At 38.3% G+C, this 17,496-nt stretch overlaps 1 protein-coding gene across 2 annotated transcripts in view; it reads right to left on the bottom strand.

The window, feature by feature from the left end:
• Positions 1–10,785, bottom strand: part of LOC103134328 (glutamate receptor, ionotropic, kainate 2) — a 75,628-nt gene extending 64,843 nt beyond the window's left edge. For both annotated transcript variants that reach the window (XM_007546522.1, XM_007546539.1), the window contains exon 1: positions 10,736–10,785. In XM_007546522.1, coding sequence (XP_007546584.1) covers positions 10,736–10,766 — 31 coding nt within the window. In that variant the 5' untranslated portion in view covers positions 10,767–10,785. The remainder of the gene's footprint in view (positions 1–10,735) is intronic.
• Positions 10,786–17,496: the final 6,711 nt, after the last annotated feature.

The raw sequence follows: 17,496 nt of genomic DNA, 5'->3' as shown, positions 1-17,496 counted from the left end.
TTAAACAGTCGTAAGTAACGCTATTTCATTTGTTTGTTGTTTGTTCAGACATTGGCATGCACCAAATTACACACTAGAATGGTAGTCATGGTGGTTAATTTTTTTAAAAATTTAACAATATCAATGATGTCAGAATTGCAGTGTTTGTGCAAACGTTATACTTGGTATTGAAAATCATACCAAATGTAATAATGAATAGATCAAACAAGACATTTGATTGCAATTGTACAATTAAAATTATGATAAATGAGAAAACATTTACAATTGTGAGTCGATTTGCAAAATGCAGCTCTGACCCTTTAGAGGTATTCCCGAATTGTTAGTCTTAAAGCGGTAAAGAAAACTATGAATGTCTGCCTGCTGCCTCATCTAGACAGATAACTGGGATGGCTTACTTTTTAGACACTTCATATTGTGGCAGAGAATGAAGGGCAATGGGAGGGAAATACTAATAAATTCAAGATTTAAGGTTGAGGTTGTTTATCAAACAATTTAATCAATGTGTTGTGGGCATAAAATAAAGTAAAACATACAAATGAATGAAAGCCGGTAACCAGGGTATCGCTTACATTCAATGCTGCACCAAGAATCAAACAGTTGCAATATTTATATGCTAAAAACTAAGGGGAGATGCAGTCAGTAAATCAATGTCTGAAATTGATCAGTTGAAGGGCAAATGATACAGTCTGAAAACTAAACGTGGCATGATCCGACTATACCTCGTTTAGCTTGTTGGGGAGCGTTTCCTCCAGAACAGAATTAATCCTGCCAACGTAAAGCCTCTTGACATTAGAGTGGACTGTCACCTGCCACTGCTGGACGCTAAGCCTCAGGCTGACTCACACACTTGACGGTGCAAGAGTGAACACACATGAGCACGCATAGCAATGATTGAGACTAAACAAATCTGTCGGATAAGAAACAACTGAGTCTAGGGGAAATGTGACTGATGTGGGAATTTAGAGTGCACGCCTGCAGCATTCAGGGATACCTGCGTTCCGCTGCACTCTGCGTAATGATTAGCTTGTTCGTTGCCACAAGATCAATTTCATCAATCTCTTATAATGAGCACATACACAATCCTCAATTAGAAATGGTTGCCATGGCCATGGTTCCTGACCCGGCTCCAAGTAGGAAACCTGTGATCGTGTAACATGTATTAATTCTCAGCTTTGGCAACAGATGTGCTAATTTCCTGGGCTCTTTCAGTTCATAATAACGTGCCAGCTCCCTCCTCAAAATATGTGCTAATTTGCAAGTACTCTTTGTGGATGTGCTAAACTACCAGCTGACATTTTGTGTGCTAATTTGTCAAGCAGGGACCCCTTTTTTTGTACTAATTGAGCCAAACTGTGAGTACACACTTCCACAGGCCTTGAATTGCTGAATTCCTAAATGACTTCTGTGTGCTGGTGGTTTCCAAGCCCTCCACAGCTCTCGAATTGCAAATGTGACTGAAAAGAAACCCTATCTGCTGTGAAAATAAGATGCATATGTGCTAAGAGCACATGCTTGGCGAAGGGAACAGGCGGACACACACAGATTTCACAGAAATACAAGGCTGCTCTCGAGATTAGATGAGCTCTTTAAAGTCAAAATGTTACGATGTCACCGAGATATCATCAGAACACAAGTGGAAATTTAGAGTCAGGAGTTCAACAATAGGATACGATATGCGCAGTTGTTAATTTCCATTAAAATGCATAGAAATGTTACAAAATGTAATTTATCTTTCTGGGAGTTGTTGTGTTGATGCACTCAGCCTATATATGTCTGCACATATTTTACTAAGAGGACGCTGAGCTTTAAGAATTGCTTAGACGAATATTGTTAGAGGAAAAACTGTTTTCTACATTGATAAGGAGGTATTGCCAATATCACAGGGCCCCTGATAGTAGACCAAGCACGTAATTATTTGTTTTAAAGTATTAAAATAAAACAAAAATGAATGGTCTTTGCAAAAACCTAAAAAAAAAAAAAATCACAGACTGTTCGATTTAAATTAAAAGAAAACTGGCCCTCACCTCAGACACATACAAACATCTATGACAAGGATAACCAAGCATTGGTGACGATCACAACTGTCTTTGCATTTCATTTCTACACATTTTCATTTTATCACCATTTGGTATCCATGGACTCATGACATTTTTTTACTGCAGTCACGTATTTTAATGAATTAGAATAAATCATCATAAAAATGTTCAAATGTCATGCATAACTAAATTATATTTTGAAAACAAAGTTTTCAAAATTGCATTGATCTAATCAAGGCCAGGTGACAAACAAAATATTGCCTATAGATCCCCCATCAAGTAAAAATAATTGTAAGCGGTAGATTGTGCAATGGTAGATACATTCAAATACCTAACATTTTGTTGCCAAGAATGTCAGGTAAACTGGAATGGTAAAAAAACAAAAAAACAAAACAAAAAGGTGAATGAAAATAAATGACCAAAAACCTAACAATACAGCAATAGTACTCTGGCAAAGAATTGAGAAAAATTAAATAAATGAACTAAAACCAACATTTATGTTTATGCAAGCAGGTTAGCATTAGCACTGCAGCAAAGTTAGCTGCTAAAACATAATACATATACAGTTCAAAACTCTTAACATTTAAAGCTGTAGTATTTAAGTTTTATAAAGAATATGTTTTTTACATGTTTGTTAAAACTATCACTATTTTGTGACTGTATGATATGAGACAGATGAGCATTTCCGTCCCTGAGCTATTATTGACGTCTGAATACACCGCTCCCGCTCAAAAACAACCAATCAGAGCCAGCAGGAAAGTCTTAAAGCTGCCACTCACCCCTCAAACACACACTTATAAATGTGTAAATCAAAGAAAAACAACTTACCATTACAGGAAAACCGTTTATTCGCTGTCATCAGTGGCTACGCTAACTAGGAAATCAGCTGGTCACATGACATTGTGACTGACAGCCTAAGACCCCATTTGGGCTCTGACTGGTGTTTATAGTTTGGGAGAATCGCAAGAAAGCAGGGAAGTTAAATTATGTCTCATACCAAACTGTCTCCACATAGTGACAGTTTCAACAAATATGTAAAAAAAATATTATTTTTTATAAAAGTGACATACTACAACTTTAAAGGGATCAATGATTAGTTGTAACAATCACCTTTATTTGAGAAATATGTATTTTAGATGTAAAAACAAAAAAAAACTGTCGGGTTTATTTTTTTAATTTTAATAAAATATTGTCACACGGAAGTCACCGTGTTGTTCAAGACGCAATGCATTCTGGGTAAATTATACTGGATGTGATTGGCTAGCTCTATCCAGTCAAAACAGCAATTAAGCCTTTACAATTTGAAACGGAGCGCACTTGAAATTGACGGGAATGTAGAAATCCCAAGAGGTAATGAAGATGAGGCGGACCAAACGGAGGAAGAAGAAACAGCTCTGGCAAAAGAAGCTGGTGTTTGTGCTTCTGTTCTCACCTTCAACTTCATGAATGAAATGATGAATGACACGAACCTCTGATCGGACTGTGTGATCCGGTAAGTAGTTCTCTAAGTAGCTCTGTGTCAAGTCTGGTCTTTGGTCTGTAACTCCTGCTTAGGGTCTGGTCTTCACATTCAGAACACCGTCTCCCCACTTTATTCCCTTTTGTTGCTTAGCTCTCACTCTTTGAGTGGCTCCGCTGAACGGAGACTGCTGTTTCGATTAGCATGGCAGTCTTGTAACCTCTACTTGAGAGGATATTGGATCATACCATTATGTGAAAGCAGAGAGGGGGAATGACATAACTGTGAGGTGAGTCCATCTCCTCAGTAAATAGACAGTGGTGATGAGGAATGTGTCGCAAAACCCACAAATATAACTGCCACCTGTAAAAGAGAAGCCCTATCTGGCTGAAGATCTAAGTTATTATAATAACTTAATAATGTGCTTGGTAGATTTGCTTGCGGATTCAGTTATTTTTCATATGCTGAAAAACAGATTCCAAATAAATTAACCATTTGTTTTTGTTAAAAAATTAAAAGTGACTAAAATATTACATAAAAGTGAGAATGTCTGCTTTTGTAACAGAACAAATACATAAGATGAAAGAAATGCCCTAGTCTTCTCATTAGAGAACATTGAATGGAAAAGGTTTTATCATATACAGCATCCCTACTCACCAAGTTATGTTAACATATGGGGCTGCAGATGATAATAATTTAAGAGCCATTTGGAAGCTGAAAGAGCCGACTCTTCTTTGGGAGCCGAGACGCGAGAGCCAGCTCTTTGAAAAGAGCCGAAATTTCCAACACTATTGCACAGTTGAAAAAATGGCGACGTCCATGTGTGAAAAATATAGCAAGACATATTTTTTTTGAAGTCATTGTGAGTTTTGACGTATCACAAACAGCTATTTTTAAGTTAATAAGAAAATTACAACACGTTTAGGCCAACGTGTTCAATTAATTGTGGATCCGTTTAAAGGGATACATTTTGGAAATATTTTGTTCAATCTTTACAAATAGATATTTCTTAAATATCTTCATTGCTGCTACTAGCTGCATAAAAAGTCCAGTCAGGGCCGCTGCAGTCACTGTTGCCAACTCCACAACAAGGAAAGACCCTATTGGCTGACCTAAAAGATGCTAGAAGTCACTAGATAACATCANTTTTAGATGTAAAACATTTTGAAATCTGTGGCTGTTTTTTTTTTTTTTTTTTCAACTTCACAGTTAAGCACTACTCTGTGCTGGTCTAATAGATTCAATTCCAAATAAAATACCCCGAGTGTAACATGAGAAAATGTTGAAAGCGGTCGCAAAAACTTGCACGCTGCACTATTTACCTTTCAGAGAATGCACAATTGTTGCTATGGATGTTTCAAACACACTGAACAACCAACCAGAAAACAAAAATCGCTAATTTTGAGTTGCTTGCAACACTTAACATGAATACTTACATAACATTTTTTTTAGATCAAATAGCCTCTGTATTGATTGCTGTGACTGATGAATCTGACATTTCTCCCCGAGTGGACTTCATGAACCTCTAACTAGACTTTCCCCCTTCATGTCGTTCGTGTTCTATTTTTTCCTTGATTAAAGTCTAATAATACCACCTCTCTTATCATTTCCTCCATCCTCCTCCTTCTTGTTTTTGTGGTCTGTCTGATTGCAGGTGAGTGAATTACAGCTGGGATAATCAGCAAGTCTGCATCTGTCTGTGTGCGTCTGTGCGCGCACGTGTGTGTGTGTGTGTGTGTGTGTCTGCGTGCGTGTGCGTGTGTCTGCGAGAGTGCTTCTGTACGTGTGAACTGTGCAGTCAGACCGGGTGTAAATTATGGCGCAACTGAAAGCCCAGAGTGAGTTATGAACTGAATAACCACCCGGATGAGAAAACAGGCCAGCTGATCCAAAGGTCTTTGTGTGTTTAGATGTGGGTATGTGTGTTGAGGCAATGTGCAGTTATGTGTGTGTATGTGTGTGTGTGTGTGTGTGTGTGTGTGTGTGTGTGTGTGTGTAGAGAGTAAAAACATCAAAAATAAGCAGAAAGTCAAAACGAACATGCAAAGCAAGACAGTCGCAGTTGGATTTGAACCCTTTTAAAATCCTCTATTATATTACATACTTCACAAATAACTTTGTCACGTGTTTGCTAAATGAAAATTAGTTTTTTTTGAGTAATACTTTTTGTGTACAGAAATGTCCTTCACATGCAATCATAACAAAATATCAATGCGATTCACATTCTCTTAGTACATTTTTTCGTTCACAAGCTGTTCGGAGAAGTTATTAAAGCCGAGGCTATTTTTTTGTGACTTCAGAGCACTCTTGAGTCCTTGCAGAGAAAATGGCGTCGGGGAAGAAAAAAAAAAAAAAAGGGTTATTTACACACCAATGAATAGAAATCCAGCCCGCTCTTTCCACCCAAGGTTGCTCTGTACAATGAGCGATGAGATTCAGATATGTTGCCATAGTGACTCATCTATGCTATGGCGCCAAAGCATTGGCAGTTTTGGAATCTGAGCACCAGATTGGTAAAGGAGGGGGGTTATTGTGACAATATGAACAACTTGACTCCGTGACTAATGGTGCAGCAGCAGGAGGGCGGTGGGCTGCAGGGTGGCTGCCTGAGGCAGTTGGCCCAGGTATGGGCATGACGTCTCTCACTTAGGGGCTCGAAGACCTCCGCCCACCCAGCGCACCACTATTCCCCCCCGCCTCCATGGCCTGTTTCTGTCTCCCTCCATCTTTCAACAAGCGGGGATCAGTACTCAGAGCCAATAGGCAGGAGGCAAAAGTGATGGGAACGCTCCATAAATATCACTGAAATTCCCAGTGGGAGTGCTCCCCGACATGTTTGGCGGTGAATGGGACATGATGCATGAAGGCCTGCGGAGAGTTGCCACCCCCGGTCATTAATCTGATGCTCCCCTTGGTAGAGTGGTGGAGTGACCTTTCTGTGCTGCACAGGGGCCAATTCTCTCTCTCTCTACCTGAAAATATATCCCCAGATATCTGGACGGAGCACAGGGTATGCAGGACACTCACCTGTGCCGTTTGTACTCAATATAAACAGACCAGATAATAGGTGTACTGTGCAGAAAACTGTCCCTTCAATTCTCTGTGCGCCATTGCTCGACATGTATTCATTTGTAATTCGTTTTTGTGGCGCGATGTTCTTTTCTGTTTCAGTCTACCTAAATGAACCTGAAATTTTCCAGAAAAATAATTAGCTATTAAGAGGAATGCCAGAAATAATTAAAGACTTAATTGAACAAGATGAGCCATTTATCGTCATCTTAAAAAGTATAAGTTTCTGCCATAAGTTGCCACTAATTATCTTTTATCACATTAAACATTAATTTACTACGCTTTAGTTACAGCTTAATATTTGGCTTCTATTTTTAAGGTTGGCTTGGTGGGTTATTAGGCAATTTGGCAAGAGAGAATAAAATTGCAATGAACATAATAAATAAAGTCAGGATTATTAAAACAATAATTAATGGTTAAGTGATCAGTAATAAATAAGTCATTAGCAATTATTATAAGTCTGCAGCTGGCTCAGCGTTATGAAGAACTGATTCATGAAGCCTGACCATTATTCATCTTAAAGGGGGTATTTTGTATTTTCCAGGCACAGAGAGCTATTTTATACCACAATCAAGTAATTATGATACCTTGATTTGTTATACAACCACTGTATATATCCAACATAACTTCAATTTAATATCCGCAGTCTGACACCTTGAAATTGGCTTCTGTCTCTTTAATAAGCTCCAGCTTTTTCTGATACGCCGCCTTCAGTATGTCATCACAATAATGCTCCTCCATTAAGCCATTTACTTACTTCTTAGGAGCCTTTGTCCTGGGACGTAGTTTGAACGATAAGCTCAGAAGACACGCAGTTCCATCAGGAATGTAGAATACCTCCTCTAAAGAAGTATTCTACATACTTCTCATTAAGCCCAAATTGTTACTTTTCTTGATTTGATGTAATATTCTAATCTTAACTTTTGTGTAATTAATGAATCAATCTATTTAACATGCTTTACTGAGTAAGCTGAGGTACAGAAATGAGTGAGCTTTTCAATCATTTTCTAATTTATTGAACGTACACCGAGGAAGATTATGGAAAGAAGGTACAATGGCAAAAGTAGTACAATGCTTCATCCAGTGTTCTGCTGAGAAACTTTGGTTCCTCCCATCTGTATGGATGATATTTTGTCATATAGCCGCTACCAAAGCATCGCTGCATACATTGGACATTTATTTATTGACTCATTATTCCTTATGGCTCTGGCAGGATAACAGCAATGAGACCTTCGGGGTCTGGTAAACTCGATACTTCAAAGGGTTAGGATTTATGGCAGCTCAGATGGGTGTTTATAAGGTTGTTGTTAATTGGTGTAGTTTAAACAGTCGTAAGTAACGCTATTTCATTTGTTTGTTGTTTGTTCAGACATTGGCATGCACCAAATTACACACTAGAATGGTAGTCATGGTGGTTAATTTTTTTAAAAATTTAACAATATCAATGATGTCAGAATTGCAGTGTTTGTGCAAACGTTATACTTGGTATTGAAAATCATACCAAATGTAATAATGAATAGATCAAACAAGACATTTGATTGCAATTGTACAATTAAAATTATGATAAATGAGAAAACATTTACAATTGTGAGTCGATTTGCAAAATGCAGCTCTGACCCTTTAGAGGTATTCCCGAATTGTTAGTCTTAAAGCGGTAAAGAAAACTATGAATGTCTGCCTGCTGCCTCATCTAGACAGATAACTGGGATGGCTTACTTTTTAGACACTTCATATTGTGGCAGAGAATGAAGGGCAATGGGAGGGAAATACTAATAAATTCAAGATTTAAGGTTGAGGTTGTTTATCAAACAATTTAATCAATGTGTTGTGGGCATAAAATAAAGTAAAACATACAAATGAATGAAAGCCGGTAACCAGGGTATCGCTTACATTCAATGCTGCACCAAGAATCAAACAGTTGCAATATTTATATGCTAAAAACTAAGGGGAGATGCAGTCAGTAAATCAATGTCTGAAATTGATCAGTTGAAGGGCAAATGATACAGTCTGAAAACTAAACGTGGCATGATCCGACTATACCTCGTTTAGCTTGTTGGGGAGCGTTTCCTCCAGAACAGAATTAATCCTGCCAACGTAAAGCCTCTTGACATTAGAGTGGACTGTCACCTGCCACTGCTGGACGCTAAGCCTCAGGCTGACTCACACACTTGACGGTGCAAGAGTGAACACACATGAGCACGCATAGCAATGATTGAGACTAAACAAATCTGTCGGATAAGAAACAACTGAGTCTAGGGGAAATGTGACTGATGTGGGAATTTAGAGTGCACGCCTGCAGCATTCAGGGATACCTGCGTTCCGCTGCACTCTGCGTAATGATTAGCTTGTTCGTTGCCACAAGATCAATTTCATCAATCTCTTATAATGAGCACATACACAATCCTCAATTAGAAATGGTTGCCATGGCCATGGTTCCTGACCCGGCTCCAAGTAGGAAACCTGTGATCGTGTAACATGTATTAATTCTCAGCTTTGGCAACAGATGTGCTAATTTCCTGGGCTCTTTCAGTTCATAATAACGTGCCAGCTCCCTCCTCAAAATATGTGCTAATTTGCAAGTACTCTTTGTGGATGTGCTAAACTACCAGCTGACATTTTGTGTGCTAATTTGTCAAGCAGGGACCCCTTTTTTTGTACTAATTGAGCCAAACTGTGAGTACACACTTCCACAGGCCTTGAATTGCTGAATTCCTAAATGACTTCTGTGTGCTGGTGGTTTCCAAGCCCTCCACAGCTCTCGAATTGCAAATGTGACTGAAAAGAAACCCTATCTGCTGTGAAAATAAGATGCATATGTGCTAAGAGCACATGCTTGGCGAAGGGAACAGGCGGACACACACAGATTTCACAGAAATACAAGGCTGCTCTCGAGATTAGATGAGCTCTTTAAAGTCAAAATGTTACGATGTCACCGAGATATCATCAGAACACAAGTGGAAATTTAGAGTCAGGAGTTCAACAATAGGATACGATATGCGCAGTTGTTAATTTCCATTAAAATGCATAGAAATGTTACAAAATGTAATTTATCTTTCTGGGAGTTGTTGTGTTGATGCACTCAGCCTATATATGTCTGCACATATTTTACTAAGAGGACGCTGAGCTTTAAGAATTGCTTAGACGAATATTGTTAGAGGAAAAACTGTTTTCTACATTGATAAGGAGGTATTGCCAATATCACAGGGCCCCTGATAGTAGACCAAGCACGTAATTATTTGTTTTAAAGTATTAAAATAAAACAAAAATGAATGGTCTTTGCAAAAACCTAAAAAAAAAAAAAATCACAGACTGTTCGATTTAAATTAAAAGAAAACTGGCCCTCACCTCAGACACATACAAACATCTATGACAAGGATAACCAAGCATTGGTGACGATCACAACTGTCTTTGCATTTCATTTCTACACATTTTCATTTTATCACCATTTGGTATCCATGGACTCATGACATTTTTTTACTGCAGTCACGTATTTTAATGAATTAGAATAAATCATCATAAAAATGTTCAAATGTCATGCATAACTAAATTATATTTTGAAAACAAAGTTTTCAAAATTGCATTGATCTAATCAAGGCCAGGTGACAAACAAAATATTGCCTATAGATCCCCCATCAAGTAAAAATAATTGTAAGCGGTAGATTGTGCAATGGTAGATACATTCAAATACCTAACATTTTGTTGCCAAGAATGTCAGGTAAACTGGAATGGTAAAAAAACAAAAAAACAAAACAAAAAGGTGAATGAAAATAAATGACCAAAAACCTAACAATACAGCAATAGTACTCTGGCAAAGAATTGAGAAAAATTAAATAAATGAACTAAAACCAACATTTATGTTTATGCAAGCAGGTTAGCATTAGCACTGCAGCAAAGTTAGCTGCTAAAACATAATACATATACAGTTCAAAACTCTTAACATTTAAAGCTGTAGTATTTAAGTTTTATAAAGAATATGTTTTTTACATGTTTGTTAAAACTGTCACTATTTTGTGACAGTATGATAAGAGACAGATGAGCATTTCTGTCCCTGAGCTATTACACCGCTCCCGCTCAAAAACAACCAATCAGAGCCAGCAGGAAAGTCTTAAAGCTGCCACTCACCCCTCAAACACACACTTATAAATGTGTAAATCAAAGAAAAACAACTTACCATTACAGGGAAACCGTTTATTCGCTGTCATCAGTGGCTACGCTAACTAGGAAATCAGCTGGTCACATGACATTGTGACTGACAGCCTAAGACCCCATTTGGGCTCTGACTGGTGTTTATAGTTTGGGAGAATCGCAAGAAAGCAGGGAAGTTAAATTATGTCTCATACCAAACTGTCTCCACATAGTGACAGTTTCAACAAATATGTAAAAAAAATATTATTTTTTATAAAAGTGACATACTACAACTTTAAAGGGATCAATGATTAGTTGTAACAATCGCCTTTATTTGAGAAATATGTATTTTAGATGTAAAAACAAAAAAAAACTGTCGGGTTTATTTTTTTAATTTTAATAAAATATTGTCACACGGAAGTCACCGTGTTGTTCAAGACGCAATGCATTCTGGGTAAATTATACTGGATGTGATTGGCTAGCTCTATCCAGTCAAAACAGCAATTAAGCCTTTACAATTTGAAACAGAGCGCACTTGAAATTGACGGGAATGTAGAAATCCCAAGAGGTAATGAAGATGAGGCGGACCAAACGGAGGAAGAAGAAACAGCTCTGGCAAAAGAAGCTGGTGTTTGTGCTTCTGTTCTCACCTTCAACTTCATGAATGAAATGATGAATGACACGAACCTCTGATCGGACTGTGTGATCCGGTAAGTAGTTCTCTAAGTAGCTCTGTGTCAAGTCTGGTCTTTGGTCTGTAACTCCTGCTTAGGGTCTGGTCTTCACATTCAGAACACCGTCTCCCCACTTTATTCCCTTTTGTTGCTTAGCTCTCACTCTTTGAGTGGCTCCGCTGAACGGAGACTGCTGTTTCGATTAGCATGGCAGTCTTGTAACCTCTACTTGAGAGGATATTGGATCATACCATTATGTGAAAGCAGAGAGGGGGAATGACATAACTGTGAGGTGAGTCCATCTCCTCAGTAAATAGACAGTGGTGATGAGGAATGTGTCGCAAAACCCACACATATAACTGCCCACCTGTAAAAGAGAAGCCCTATCTGGCTGAAGATCTAAGTTATTATAATAACTTAATAATGTGCTTGGCAGATTTGCTTGCGGATTCAGTTATTTTTCATATGCTGAAAAACAGAGTCCAAATAAATTAACCATTTGTTTTTGTTAAAAAATTAAAAGTGACTAAAATATTACATAAAAGTGAGAATGTCTGCTTTTGTAACAGAACAAATACATAAGATGAAAGAAATGCCCTAGTCTTCTCATTAGAGAACATTGAATGGAAAAGGTTTTATCATATAAAGCATCCCTACTCACCAAGTTATGTTAACATATGGGGCTGCAGATGATAATAATTTAAGAGCCATTTGGAAGCTGAAAGAGCCGACTCTTCTTTGGGAGCCGAGACGTGAGAGCCAGCTCTTTGAAAAGAGCCGAAATTTCCAACACTATTGCACAGTTGAAAAAATGGCGACGTCCATGTGTGAAAAATATAGCAAGACATATTTTTTTTGAAGTCATTGTGAGTTTTGACGTATCACAAACAGCTATTTTTAAGTTAATAAGAAAATTACAACACATTTACGCCAACGTGTTCAACTAATTATACATTTACATTTTGGAAATATTTTGTTCAATCTTTACAAATAGATATTTCTTAAATATCTTCATTGCTGCTACTAGCTGCATAAAAAGTCCAGTCAGGGCCGCTGCAGTCACTGTTGCCAACTCCACAACAAGGAAAGACCCTATTGGCTGACCTAAAAGATGCTAGAAGTCACTAGATAACATCATAGTGTAATTTACTTATGTGTTATGTGAATCCAGGCAGTTGAAGATAGAAATATCAAGTGATTACAAATACTCTGAAAATCTTTAACCCTACAATTGAACTTTATGAAATTATTTATGTGCAGTAAAGACTTTGCCTGAACCTACATAGATTTTAACCAAAAGACAGTTATCAGGGGCACGCGCTGTGTAGGAGGTGAATCCATGACTGTGTGAATCAAAAGCAGGGATTTATTGATGCGCAACAAAAAAAACAAAAAAAAAAAAGGAAAAAATTATGTGCAACATCAACATTTATAGTCATATTACATTTACAATATGAAAACAGAATATGGTGGTTCTGCTGTCTGCTCTCAGTGAGGGCTGGGTTTGCTGCACGACACGGCTGCTTTCAGACTGACCACCATTAGTGCTTGGGAGGTGGAAGGGAATCACGGCAGCACTTACTGCTCGCTGTAGCTCCAGTACAATTGGTGCTTTCACGTGTCTCTGTCAAAAAGTCTCCAGTAGCACAATAATGGAAGGTAGGAAGTTGTGACTTTTTCAAAACCCACCCAAAACGACCAATCAAGTCTTATACAAACTCCTCCCCCCCAGCCAATCACAGCTCTCACAAGCTCCTCCCACAACAAAAAAACCCAGACAAGGCAGAATGCAAAGGACGTTATTAGTGTTTGTGTATACAATCTTACAAAGTGATAAAACAAATGTGTTGCAGAAAAGATTGCAAATCTCATTTATTATTATTATTATTATTATTATTATTATTATTTCGAGATACACCAATCATTCAAATGATTTTAAACCCCTGGTTATATTGTTGCTCTGTGAATTAACTTGACTGACTCTGCATCAGTAAATAGTAAAAAATAAATAAATAAATAAATAAAAATATATCTAACTACTGTGCAAGGAAATTTATTTAAAATACTCAACATCTATAATAGGTTTCACAGTGTAATAAACGTAGAGGTAATATCATCAAAAAGAGCATTTGTACGGTCAATATTGCTTGGTAAACTTTGTGCCATTATTCAATAAATGTCTTGCTCACGAACTAAAACCCATTTCATACAAAAAAGAGGACAATTTTTTCCCGAGAAACACACAGAGCAAACAAAAAGAAAATCCCAGACAGTGGCTCTAATCTAACAGAAAAGAGAAACAACAACACGGTTCCGGTTGGTGGCATAATGCAGCAGCGCCTCAGGAAAATCAGTCAAGCCTCAATAAATATTTCCTCTCTGTTGTTTTTCCACAGGGCACTTCAGAAATCTTGTCTCCATATCTGACATATGGAAGGGGTTTCATTTCTCCATGTCTTTTTCAATTGCCCAAACATTTTATGATAGAACATTAAATCCAGAAGGCATCGCTATGGAAACGGGATGTTTTTATATGCAACAACGTCAGGTCGTCTAACACCGCGATGAATAACGCTGCAAATGCGTGTTCGGCAATAATATATAAATGCGGCATTAAAGTTTGATGAACTTTTTATTACAAATGTGGGATGCAATGTTTTGTTTTACTAAAATGAAGAGGGGCTCAGTAAACATGCATTTGTTTGGGAAAAAAGTAGGTTTAAGAACCTTGGCGCTTTCACACTCTTTACATCACTTCGCGATAAAGATACGTATTCCCTAAGCTGCAGTCTTATGATATGGTTCAAGTAAATATAAACCTCAGAACTGCAGTCAAAGGGTTTTGCTGTGAGAAGAAAATATGTGCATTGGCTCTAATGTACAGCCCATTGGGAGCGAGAAGGAACTCTTATTTAATAGAATGCTTCCGATGGCTTCATGCCTCACTCGTTCCTGTCGTTTCTCTGTCTGTGCCTCATCTTTTTCAATCCTTCATCAAAACACACGCGCGCACACACCCACACACACACGCGCGCGCGCTCGCACGCACCAACCAGCGTTCTCAGGCAAGAGCACATCACAGGGTGGCCTCTGCAGGTGACAGATGGCAACCTCACAGCGCTGCTCACTGTAAACTGAGTTTTAATCAAGCCTAAGCACATGTGAGAGATGCTAATTATCCACTGCAGGCTAGAAGAGTCCAACCTGGAGAATACTGTGACTATGCATGTGCATCGCTGGTTCATTATCGCTTTCCCCTGTTGCGATAAAATCACCATTATTGGCATTGCAGATGAGAAGTGCGAGGCAGGATGGACTGTCTGGTGCATCCCAGGATGCAAAGACCCTGGAGCACCATCGCTCAGCAAAATAAATATGGATAAGGACTCTGCTAACAGTGATCCTGCAGCCTTAAAACAAACTCTCGCGAAGTTAAGCATGGGGAGCTCAAGCTGCCTCTATGTCATGAAAAAGTAGAATCTTCAGGCGCATTTTTCCAGCAGGATGACAAGATAGATTTGCATTAAGGAGCTTCTAATAAATATGATGTTTAACAGACCTTGACATGGAGCTGAAAAGTTCAAATTATGCTGTTGCAATTAGGCCAAAGCAAATTATACAGGACTCCATTGTACTCTTTGCTCCCTTTGTCGCTCCTGTTCTCATTCTCTGTTCTCCTGCACATTAAAATGGCCCTGTATTACACTCTCTATTGTAATTTGGATCAAAATGTCTGTAAAATTAGACTTTCTTCCATGTAGAGGGGTAGATGTTATCTCCCTTTAGAGCCAAAGGTCAAGAATTAATTCAGAAGGCAGCTCTTTAATTCTCACAGCAGGATTTTTACAGGGTGGAAGGAGAGAGAAGGGAAGAATGAAAAGGTTTTGTTAATCGGTTTAGTATAATCTTTAATCTTCATATGTATATCGATCCATCCAATCATCAGTTTTCATCTAGCTAATGAACATAGGGTGGAAAATCTTTTATATGTCCTAGATGTACCGTTTAAAACACAACGTGCTCCATAAATATTAGATATTAGTATATAAATGTGCAAAATTAAAACTCTGACTGAGAGATTTCATTTAAACAGTGCTTCTATTATTCATCAAAGGTACAGCGCCCTTTAAAATAAGTTACAACCTTTTAATCATTTCACATTTTGAGTGTGAAACTTTACGTCAAGCTTTAATGTATTTGCTCAGATTTTTGGAGATAGACCAGCACATAGGCAACTCATTGATCTATGAAAGGAATATTCTACATGGTTTTCAAAAAATGTCAACAAAGGCGGAAAAATGTTCCATTTATATTCAGCCCCATCGCTCATCATTACTTTGTAGAACCATTTTTTACTGCAGTTATAGTGGTACATTTGGTTAAAATGGTTCCTTGCAAAAATAACTGAGGTTCAGTAAAATTGAATGGAGACCAGCCTTCCCATCTGGGTTTAAAAAAAAATCACACCCACAGTATGATGCTGCACCATTATGTTTATGGCAGGGATTATGTGTTCAGGGTGATGCAAAAGGATTTGCTTTGTGACTCAAAATAGGGAGGCTTCTGAGGGTAAAAGATACTGAAGAAAAATGTTAAAATATTTCTACAGCATACTGCTTTCTATGCATTAGTCTATCATACAAAATCCCAGTGCAATACATTGAAGTTTGTGATTGTATAAAATGTTAAAATGCATTCAAAGGTATGAGGTCTTCGTCAAGGAACTGTGTTTCTGCACTGGAGAAGTATTTTTAAGGCGAATATCGTCGTCGTACACAAAGATTTGCATATTTGAATGTGTTTTAGATGTATCGTCAATGTAATCCTTATGCAAAACTTGCAGTTTATAGTTGGGATTGTATTCTTTTCTTTAGGATTTGAAGGGACCACAAAAAAAAAAAAAAAAAATCGAAGTCTACACTGTGCATGTCAAATGAGGATTTATGCAGTTGTCTTTGAGCACACTAAGACCAGAGGACAGACAGGAGCACGGCTTGATTGAAAAAAGAGGGAGAATAAAGTAGGGGACGGACAAGGAGACAAGCCGAAAGCCAAAGGGAGCGAAAGGACAGTGAAGGACGAATGGATAGAAATGGGCATTAAAAAAAAATAGTAAAAGAGACATGATTTTGATGCTGAAAGTGCACCATGTCGTCATACTGACTCCTCTCAACCTGTCAGACGGGTTCAGAAAACAACAGGCTTCCAGTTATTATGTTGAAACTAGAAAAGGAGAAGCAGAAGTATGGCAGCTGAAAGGAGGAAAATTGTGAAGTGTAGAGGCAGGGAAAGAAAAGGAAAGGGAAACGTGGAAAGATGGGTGGTGGGTGGGGCCCCCACCACCCCCCAAAAAAAAATGGATTAGCGAAGGAAACGAAGAGGGAAGAATTGAGAATAAAAGAGGTCACTAGAGGCAGATAAAAGACACTCAATTAAAGCCCTGAATGGATGGCCCATTAGACCTGAACAGACACCTGCCCCCCCCCTTCCCCCTCCCTCCCCGTTCGCTCTGCCGCAGGGCAGGAAAATGTCAGCTTCTGGTCTGGGTTCATCAGCCTCCCATGTTGTTCAGAAGCTAGCTCATGATCAGAGCTGCAGGTACACTTTTGCTGCAAAGGTGTGTCAATTTTTCCTCACTTGTTCTACAAACACACAAGCAATTGAACAGCAGCAGAGAGAGTGAGAATAAAGAAAGAGGCCTGCAGAGTGACTCTTGCAAAGAAAATAGCCAGAGGCAGACAAATGAAAAGAACAGACCAAATAATGAAGCCCCTCAAAAAAAAATATATATAAAAAATGTGTGTGTGCTCACTTTGTTCTCTGTAAACAAGGATCATTGAGGGTAAGGGAAAGAGAGACAATGAAGATGAAATTGGAAGAAAATCAAAAAAAAAGGTTTGCTTTAATCTTCCTCCTGACCTTCTGTCTGCAATATCTCACTATTTTTGACATTTAGTCACACCTCGACAGGCAGAAAATTTGAAGCCTTCTGTCATGTTGAAAAAGAGGCCAAATCTCTGTACGCATATCTGATAGGCGGCTATGTAAAGAAAACAGCGCCGGTGGGTTGCATTAAGTCTGATCAAAATCCTTTGTGCAATATGAAAAAATAAATCTGACCAAGTTTCTTTTT

Source organism: Poecilia formosa, unplaced genomic scaffold, assembly GCF_000485575.1.
Source record: "Poecilia formosa unplaced genomic scaffold, Poecilia_formosa-5.1.2 Scaffold1, whole genome shotgun sequence".
Taxonomy (NCBI): Eukaryota; Metazoa; Chordata; class Actinopteri; order Cyprinodontiformes; family Poeciliidae; genus Poecilia; species Poecilia formosa.
The sequence above is the reverse complement of the archived record's forward strand: the minus strand, read 5'-3'. Positions and strand labels throughout refer to the sequence as shown.